Below are 9953 nucleotides of genomic sequence, written 5' to 3'. Positions count from 1 at the left end.
CAAGACAGATGTCTCAGTTCAGGTTGATAAAACCTGTCATGGCGAATGTTCAAGGTCTGCTTAGCCTGCTCAAGGTAGGGGAAACTGCTCAGCCTTTTCAAGGCTGGAAAAGGCAGACTCAAAGCTGAGAAAGCTACATCAAGCAAATTCAGCATGAGCGATGAACCAACTTTAGATGAGGATTCCAAAATGGAGAAGTCGAATAAAAAGGACAGAACTATAATAAGTAACTCCATTAGAGACTAACAAAACAGATATGTACAATTAGGGTTCAGTGTGCCAACCCTTCATTCTGTTGCCAAATATAACAAGCAGATTTTAAGTCAAATATAACCAGCAACAACTGAGTGGTAGAAAATTTAACTTTCTAATGTAAGATTGTTGATCACACATAAGAGAGGTTATATATCAGAAGAGAAAACTGGTGGCTGCCACTTTCTCCCTATGGCCTTCACAGCCTCTTTGATGTCCTTATTCCTTAGCGTATAAATTACAGGATTCAGCATGGGTGTGACAACACTATACAGCACTGAGATCAATCTATCTTTCTCTAGAGAGTAAGATGAGATGGGCCTCACATACGTGAAGATAGCACTGCCATAATAGAGAATAACAATGAGCAGGTGGGAGGCACAGGTGGAAAAGGCTTTGTGCCTCCCCTCAGAGGAACGGATCCTCAGGATGGTGGAGATGATGTAAAGGTAGGAAAGGATGACGCACAGGAAAGGAGTCCAGCCTATGAGGATCCCAATGGACAGCAAAGCCAGTTCATTGAGGGAAGTATCACCACAAGACAAGATGAGCAAGGGAGGTATGTCACAGAAGAAATAATTGATCTGATTGTTACCACAAAAGGGCAGGTGGAAGGTCAAAACCGTGTGCAACACTGAGTTGAGAAACCCACCTGTCCAGCATGAAGCTGCTAACCAGCTGCACAGAGCCTTGTTCATAATAAATGAGTACCTTAACGGCTTACAGATAGCAATATATCGATCATATGCCATTGCTGCCAGGAGGAGACACTCTGAGCCAACAAAGAAAATGAATGCAAAGAGCTGGGTCACACAGCCTCCATAGGAAATGATTTTCTTCTCTGACAGAAGATGCACCATCATCTGGGGGACATTAGTAGTAGTGTAGCAGATGTCAATAAGGGCAAGATTTCCTAGGAAATAATACATGGGTGTGTGTAGGTGGGAATCAGCTATGGTCACCACAATGATAAAAACATTGCCTCCTAAAGTGCATATGTAGGTCAGAAAGAAGATGGTGAAGAGTAAATACTGCAATTCATTCAGGTGGTCGAACCCCAAGATGATGAATTCAGATGGAGCTGTTTGATTCTTTCCTTCCATGATGTCAGCTGGTTTGCCTTTGTGGATTTGACAAACAGGTGCATTGATAATAGTCTGCAAAACAAGAAAGCAAGTGCTAGTACCAATAATGTCACCACCAACTACATTGGATACCGAACCACAAATGAAGCACTTCTTTGCAAAACACAACCCATACCTGTCTCTCAAGATATACGTGCATACTCTCATTGTTGCTCCCAGGAATCAAGTCCCTGTGGATCTACAATACTACCATTTTAAACTGAGAAAGATCACACTGGGATTCTATCTTTTAAGGCCTCTCTTTTGATAATGGTTAGGTCATGCTCTTCTGCATTTTCTTGGTGAGATGTAGACATGATGCATTGTAGATAGAATAGTTGACCATAATTGATAGAATGCCTGGGCTTCAGATGCTACTGTACAGTGATCTCTGTTCCTCCTTTCCATCTTTGGAGAAGAACATTCAACACATGCCTCTTCCTTTTTCTTGTTAAAATTAATTTGTTTTCAGAATGATTCAAGTCCATATATCACATAGATATTTGAGCATCCATATTTGTTTTTGTACTTGTTACAATAAATATAAATGAAACCAGCCTATATATCCACCAATACATGATTGGATCTTTTAAAATATGATGCATATATGCAATGGAATTTTGTGATAAATAATCAGTTAATGGCATTTCATGTAAATGCATTAACCCTGACTTAGACATTAGTCAAGAATCCTGGTTTGACAGTAGGTAGGTACAACAAATAGCTTCAGTCATTTAAAGTTTCATAAAGTAACTACAGGGCTAGAGAGATGGCTCAGGAAGTAAAGAAGCTTTCAGTAAAGGTTGATGACTTGAGTAAACTCCCAAGAACCCATGAGATAGAAGAAAAGAGAAAACTCAAGTTCTCCTATGACCTCCACACGTGCATGCCACAAAATGTTAATAAACAAACAAGTAATTAAATAAAGAGTAAAACATATAGATTATTTTCCCATTGTTATCCATATTTCTGATCTATGGAACATCATTGTTTGCTATTAGAAGTTATTTAAAAATTTAGCAAACTTTTCATGTTTCCCATCTTTATTAATGAATAAAATTGTTTCATTTACTTAGGACTCCTAAATTTCAATACTGAGCATATTACATTAGATTGCATGAGTTTGGGATCTTTTCATGTGTACTTTTATAACTTTTTCAAGGATTGATGCCTGTTTTAGTTAGGTTTTTATTGCTGTCATAAACACCATAACCAAAACCAACTTGGTGAGGAAATAGCTTATTTTAGATTATAGTCCATCACTGAGAGCAATCCAGAACTCTAGGCATGAACCTGGAAATAGGAAATGAGGTAGAAATCATGAAGAATTGTTTTTTACTGGCTTCCTCCCCAGGACTTGTTCCGCTTGCTTTCTTTTACAACACAGAACCTGCCCAGAGGTGGCACCACCTATAGTGAGCTGGGCCTTACAACAACAGTAACTAGTAACTGATTGAAAAAATGTTTTATGAAATTTCTCACAATCTGGTGGGATTATTTTCCAAATTAAGATTTCCTCTTCACCTTTTTCCCAAATGATTCTAACCTGTGTCAAGACAGCAGTATTGGGCAGGTTTTAAGCAAGACAATACCAATAAGGGACATTCAGGAGCCATTGACTGATTCAAGATTCCCTTTCTGATGAACCATTGAAAGTACTATAGGGATTTTTCTGATCATTTTGAAGAACATTCAACATAGTATCTCATCTACTTTTGTTTGTTTGTTGTTTGTTTTTGTTACTGTTTGTTTTGTGTTTGAGACAAGGTCTCACCCTGTATTCCTGGCTGGCCCCAAGACTCACTCTAGAGACCAGGCTGGCTTTGCATTCACAGAGACTTGCCTGCCTATGGCTCCCAAGCTTTGGAATTAGAGGCATGAGCTACCACAGTAGGCTTCAGCCATTCATTACACGAATCAAGTGGGATGCACGGCATTATCTCTCCCATATTCTAGAATAAGTCACAGTCTCAGCAAGATAAATCTGTCAGAAGAAACATGGCAGATAAAAGGGCAACTTCTATCACAAGAGAATGTACATATATTTGGTGGACGAAGTTGTAATTTATTTTACCTACTGACAGCAGAATGCTGTTTTAAAATATTTTTCTTGTTTTTAAGGCAATGAAAGTTCATGCAGTTGGATATTTTAACTATACCATCATAAACTTTTGTAGTTTGTTTCTGTAACTATCAATGTACTTTGCTCACCCTCACAGGATCAATAATTAAACCTAATTGTTACCAAACATTTAATATTCTACTTGAACATATATTTTTAAAAAATGCTGGTGTGTTTTTGCATTTCTTACCCAAGCTGAATATTATTTAAAAACGTATGTCTGTGTTACTAAAAGATGTTCTTCCAGAGCCTAGGCTAAGTCAATTAGTTAAAGTATTTTAATTGCAAGGAGAATTACTACATAACAGTTTAATTACAAAATTACACCATATATGTGTGTGCTATTTATTACACAAATAAAAAAGTTGAGTTCAATAAAATATTTTCCTTTTTAATGTAATTTTAAATGAAAAATATTCTGTATTTATTCAAATTATGTATTTCATTGATTTCCCTGAATTATACACTGTTTTATATATTTTAATTACAAGTTTGCAAAGCAATTTATCTGTATTTTTAACATATCCCTTCACTTCTCATGAACTACTGTGAAGATTTTCAGTGGTGGGAAAGGAAAATTGGAAAAAGATTTTCATTTTTATAATGTAATATCTCTCATCACCAGAATAAATGAATTTTGTAGCACAGCATCCATTCCACTAAGAAGAAACTCCAAATTCTATTCTCAGATCCACATTGTATCCACTTCTTATATCTGCCTCGGTTTTTAAGTTTTTTTTTTTAATTTGTGTTTCTGTGAAAAAAAATTAAGCCAAATCTGTAGTCTCCTGTTTTTTGTTCATTTTATTTAGCAAACATATTTTCATAACTCTCTGCCTGCTACATATGGGCATGTTAACTACAAACGACAAGAGAGAATTTAACCATGACCCAGAAGGATATACTGAAGGTTATCTTGCAAAAAATAATTTCATAAAGTCTAATAATCATCATTACTGCTGTAAAGAAAACCAATAAAGATGGCCTAGTTTGGATACTAGCTAATAAAAACTTCACAGAAAAAAATTTATTTGAGCCTCATAAATGAACATGAGTTGAATAGATCAGGAAAGCTAAAAGTAGAAATCTCTTCACATAAAAACAAGGGCACATGAAAAGGAGCCAGGTGTAGGGGAACTTTATTGAGGAAAGATGCTGCACTTCAGGGAGCAAAGGCAAGAGACTTCTTCGGGAAAGATGAAATCATTAAGATATAAGAACAATAGGAAAAAATACAAGGTCATGAGATGTCTGTGTTCTGAGATAGACAAGTGTTCCCAAAATAAAACATAAATATTTGTCAAAATAAGGCAGACAATGAAATCAGGGTGTGGGTGGGGAGAAGAAGCTGATGAAATGAGCCCACCGGATTTGCTCTTTCAGTCATTCAGAAAGGGGTCATGGAACTTCACACTAGAGAACTGGGTTGGAAAGACACAGAGGAGCTAGGTGACATTAGGGAATGCCATCTGTAAAATTCAAAATGAGCAAGGAATACAAGTTTAGGATGATAACAGACATATGTTAAATTCTTTATATATGAGCCATGGGAAAATTCTCAGGGCATCTCCTTTATGTTAGAAATGTTACAGGGGTTAAATAATTTCCTTGAAATGATACTGATTAAAAATGGCAATATTGAGAGCCACATTTCAGTCCATTTGAAGCCATAATCTGTGTCCTGTGCTTCTAATTTAACAAATGGTCTGTGGAGTTTATCACTGAAACAAAGACAGCAGTAAACAGAATATAGCTAGGGTGGATCATGGTTCAGTTGAGGCCATATGCAACTGGAGTCATCTTTTAGATACCCAAGTAAATATTAAGAGAATTAGTAATTGAACATTAGAAGAAATGTATGTACTATAGAGATAAATTGTGATATATTAACATACATGTGAATGTAAGCAGATGAAAGAAAGGAAGAAAAATGGAGATGAACATTTTAAGGCCTTAGTTAATTTACCACACTGGTTAACTAAACAAAAAAGACTGATAAGGAAAAAAAATAGAATAAAGAAACCCAGGGAAGCTTGAAATCAGAGTTGAAGTATAAAACCTCATGCAAGGATGTTGTTAGTAAATCTAAGAAAAACCCTAGTTACCCACTCAGATGATTTCATGAGAAACTTTTCCTGTGGATGACTGTTTCTTCATGAAAAGGCCTTATGATATCAGCAATCTAGAGCCTAGTGACATAGGGAGCTACAGGGTGACAGTTCTCTTCCCTCTTCAGTTTCACACTCAGAGCAAATTAAGGCCCTGAGGCACATAGGTTTTGACACCTTGTCTCACACCAAGAATACTGTGCTCTGAGAACTTCTCTCCTTTGTTCTAGTCCATCAGCAAGCTCTCACATGGTAAAGCAGATACGTAGAATAACTGAAACCATGAATATTTCTCCACTAGGGTTACAGCCTTGACAGTTTTCCCAAGACAGGCTTCATAAGTCTAGTATTTATAGACACACAACCTGTATGTGTCTTCCTAACCCTATTTCTGTATGTCAATCTCTATTTGTTCAAACCTTAATTTACATGACACCTTTAGATTCAATTACAAAATGATGTTTCTCCCATCTTGAGGACTCTGGGGCCTTTGGTTCAAGATCAACTATGAAACCTAAGTATAATCTGTTTATTTTTCTGACTTTCATTGCCTATTCTGGTGATAAATCTTTTCAGAGTACATACCCCTTCTTATGCAGTTTCTAGTAAAGTAATGAACATTTGTGTTAAAACATTCAGCAATAACCCAACCCTTTTGGAATGACAGACACTAGTAAATATTTCCAAGAAAGAAAGAAAGAAAGAAAGAAAGAGAGAGAGAGAGAGAGAGAGAGAGAGAGAGAGAAGAAGAAGAAGAAGAAGAAGAAGAAGAAGAAGAAGAAGAAGAAGAAGAAGAAGAAGAAGGAGGAGGGAAGGAAGGAAGGAAGGAAGGAAGGAAGGAAGGAAGGAAGGAAGGAAGGAAGGAAGGAAGGAAGGAAGAAAAGAAAAGGATAGAAAAGTTCTTGTCTTTTACATGGTCAGAATGCTGAAAGTTCCTAAAAATCATATCATTATTCTCATAGAAACCAGAGGAGTTAAAAAATTTATCTAAATAAAGAATTATTAAGGTCACACAGTTAACAAGTCCACACTAAAATCACAAACATTTCTCTTTCCAAAACTAGAACAGAATTTTATAAGTATTTCCTAAATGAAGTAGGCTAAGTCGGCACCAAACAGCTTGAGCACAATAAGTCAAAAAACAAATGCTCACTCAGAAGTACAGAGAAAGTGACCTTTTTTATCCTCTTGAAAAACTAGACCATATAACACAAGAAGAAAGAAAACAGATTTATTTTTTTAATTTTATTTTTAGGAATCCTGCATGGTGAGAACTCAAGAACAGTTTTTAAGCACCCACAGGGAATATTTTTCAAAAACGTTTAAGCAAAAAGTTTCCTCTCTTTTGAGGAACTTTCATGTTTAAGGAATCTAATATCTCTCTTTAAAGAATGTACTCAAGACAACAGCCTTAGAAATACAGAATCTTTATATAGTCCAGGTCATCTAAACTATATCTTTTGTAAAGCACTGGTGAAAAGTGTATTATCAATTACCTGTCACTGAAAACACATTAAAAATACCATGTAAAATCTTAACACAAGAGTTTAATAATAAGTGATAGATGCAACAGTATCAGACAATTATTGTGAGAAACACAAAGTATCCTCCTGACTGTTTTCTGCATTCCACCCATTAATTCCTTTATTGAATAAGGAATCAGCAGGCTAACAAAGACCTATTATATAGAAATTAACCAAATTAAATACATCTCTCCCCCTGTCCCCCAGTTTGCACAAACATCCCATTCCTGCCTCTCACATTTTGGGACAGAAAGTTTGGATACTTTAGCTTGGCAGTCCTCTGGCCCTTATGCCTTCCTTTCCCAGCATCAAAAGGTCAAGACAGAAAAGTTAATCTCTAAAAGTATTGGAGTTATAGCTATACAAAGAAAAACTACTTACTTAGCTGCTATCAAAAATATTCAACAGAAATCACCATACAGACTCTAAGAGCTGCTGCCATAGGACTGCTCTTAAGAGATGCAGAATAATATCCCTGGAGAATCTAAGAGTGCCAAGAGCTACCTTAGTCTCTGCAGGCAAATTCATAGGACAATACCCTCCAGACATAGCAAGTCCCACATCTTAGTTTGGTTTGGTTTTTCCTATTTTTGTCCAAAGATGAGACTGTGGCTTTATGTGGAACTGAGCTGACCAAAGTTATTTCAGATTTCCTTCTTCCCTACTGTGACTTCAAGGTCTCCTGACTTTGCTTTCTGAAACTGGTATCACGACTGTGCTCAAGTGTCTGTCTCTTGTCTCACACTGTGAGAAAGTGAGAAAACCATGCCAGCACAGAACACTGAACCACCTCCCCACACTTCCCCTTTTCTCTTCCTCAACTGCCACTCTGAGGAAATTTTAGGATTCTCTGAGCTGCAAATTTCTTCTTGAAAATAAAGCTGTGGGTTTGTTTTACATTTAAATTGTGACTAAGGTATTCCTTTACAAAGAAGACATATAAAAATTTAACATAGTGCCTAGACCCTTTATGTCTCCCCATCTAATGCTGAGCTCAATGTTCCTATTTTATTCCTCTGATACAGGAAGATAAAATATTTCCTATTTTATCCTCTCTTGTTTTGGACATTTGATCCTACTGGGTATGTAAACTGGGACACCAAAGAGCAGGTGAAAATTTGTCTAACCCATGGGCTGCAAAGTTCACTGATACCAAGCAGTAGTTCTGATATACAAAATGAGTAAAATTTCCTAAGAAAATGGAGCCCTGACACTAACATACTATGACTATCTGTCCTCAAACAGCATTCACTCTTTGAGAGGTCTTGGGGGCCCAGGTTAATCGAGACTGTTCTTTGTTCTACAGGGTCACCCTCCTCCTCAGAATCTTCTGGCTCTTCCTTAATTCAACCACAGGGATCAGCAGCTTCTGTCCTGGGTGAAAATATCTGCATCCGACTTTTTCAGCTACTTTTTGGGCCTTTCAGAGGGCAATCATGATAGATCACTTTTGTGAGTGCTCCATAGCCTCAGGAATAGAGTCAGACCTTGGAGCCTCCCCTTGAGCTGGATCGCACTTTAGGCTTGTAGCTGGACCATTTTTTTTTTCTCAGATGTCTCGACATTTCTATCCTCGCAGTACTTTCAGACAGAAAGAAGTATGGGCCAGAGTTTTGACTATGAGATCGCAACCCCATCTCTCACTTGATACCCTGTCTTTCTGCTGGTGATCAGCTCTACAAGTTCCCTCTCCCCACTGTAGGCCATTTCATCTAAGGTCCCTCCCCTTGAGTCCTGAGTGTCTCTTATCTCCCAGGTCTAAGGTATCTTCTGGATTGTTCCCAAAAATTCTACCAGAGAACTTCTGTAGCTGATAAATAACTCCAACAAAGTGGCTGGATATAAAATTAACTCAAATAAATCAATAGCCTTTCTTTAAACAAATGATAAATAGGCTGAGAAAGAAATTCGGAAAATAACTCCCAACTCCCTTCACAGTAGCAAAAATACTATAAATTATCTTTGGGTAACTTTAACTAAACAAGTGAAAGATCTGTATGACAATAACTTCAAGTGTCTCCAAAAAATACAAAATAAAACAAACAAACAACAACAACAACAACAAAAACCCTCTAAAAATGGAGAGATCTCCCACGATCATGGATTGTCAAAATTAACATAATAAAAATGGCTGGCCAGGTCCAGGACACCTTGGACAGGAACATGGCAAATGGTCCTACGGTCCCCAGAGGATTCTCCACGCTGCAGGTGCCAGAGCACTCCCAAGATCTTAGGATCATTGGTGAGTGTAAGGCAACATCTGTTCCAAACCAATCGTGACAGGCATGTAACAGCAGTAGCAAAGACACAGGAGCCCTGCATAACCCAACAGGCTCCTTCTGGTCGGTGCTGGTATACCGTGGTTTCAAACACAGCAGACAGCCCTACAATCCCCAGAGGAGACACCACTTTCAGGCACCGTAACACACCCAGAATCTTAGGATTTCCGAATACCAGGATACCAGGAGCTTGGTCACACCAGGATCTCAGGGTCTCAGTGGAAGTCTGAGTGCCAGGAACTCTGAAACACCCAGAATTTCAGGTTCACAGGATCCCAGAATCAAAGGATCACAGAGAAACCTGGACTCTAAGGAGTCCTGAATCAACTAGGATTATAGAAAGAATAGGTTCCAATCAGATATATTGAGGGCAGGAAACACTTGAGATAATCAGGTGGCAGGAGGGAAGCATAGAAACAGAAGCAACAGAAACTAAGTTTACTTGGCATCATCAGAACCAAACTCTATCACCATAGCAAGTCCTGGATACATAATCACACCAGAAAAGCAATATATGGATCTAAAGTCACTTCTCATGATGATGA

General features: G+C 37.6%; 1 protein-coding gene across 1 annotated transcript; it reads right to left on the bottom strand.

Annotated features, from left to right (window-relative positions):
• Positions 1 to 333: 333 nt before the first annotated feature.
• Olfr110 (olfactory receptor 110) lies at positions 334 to 7540 on the bottom strand. Its single transcript, NM_146328.2, has 2 exons — positions 7511 to 7540; positions 334 to 1409 (listed from the first exon to the last, which is right to left on the bottom strand). The coding sequence occupies exon 2, from the start codon at positions 1353 to 1355 to the stop codon at positions 402 to 404; it is 954 nt and encodes a 317-aa protein (NP_666440.2). The 5' UTR covers positions 1356 to 1409; positions 7511 to 7540; the 3' UTR covers positions 334 to 401.
• Between the last annotated feature and the right edge of the window lie 2413 nt (positions 7541 to 9953).

The sequence above is a fragment of the Mus musculus genome, chromosome 17 (assembly GCF_000001635.26).
Source record: "Mus musculus strain C57BL/6J chromosome 17, GRCm38.p6 C57BL/6J".
In the NCBI taxonomy this organism is placed as follows: Eukaryota; Metazoa; Chordata; class Mammalia; order Rodentia; family Muridae; genus Mus; species Mus musculus.
Note: the sequence above shows the minus strand (reverse complement) of the source record. Positions and strands in the feature narration are given on the sequence as shown.

What these genes read in the sequence shown, in the direction of transcription:
- Olfr110 (NM_146328.2), bottom strand. Translation starts at nt 1,355, where the DNA reads ATGGAAGGAAAGAATCAAACAGCTCCATCTGAATTCATCATCTTGGGG.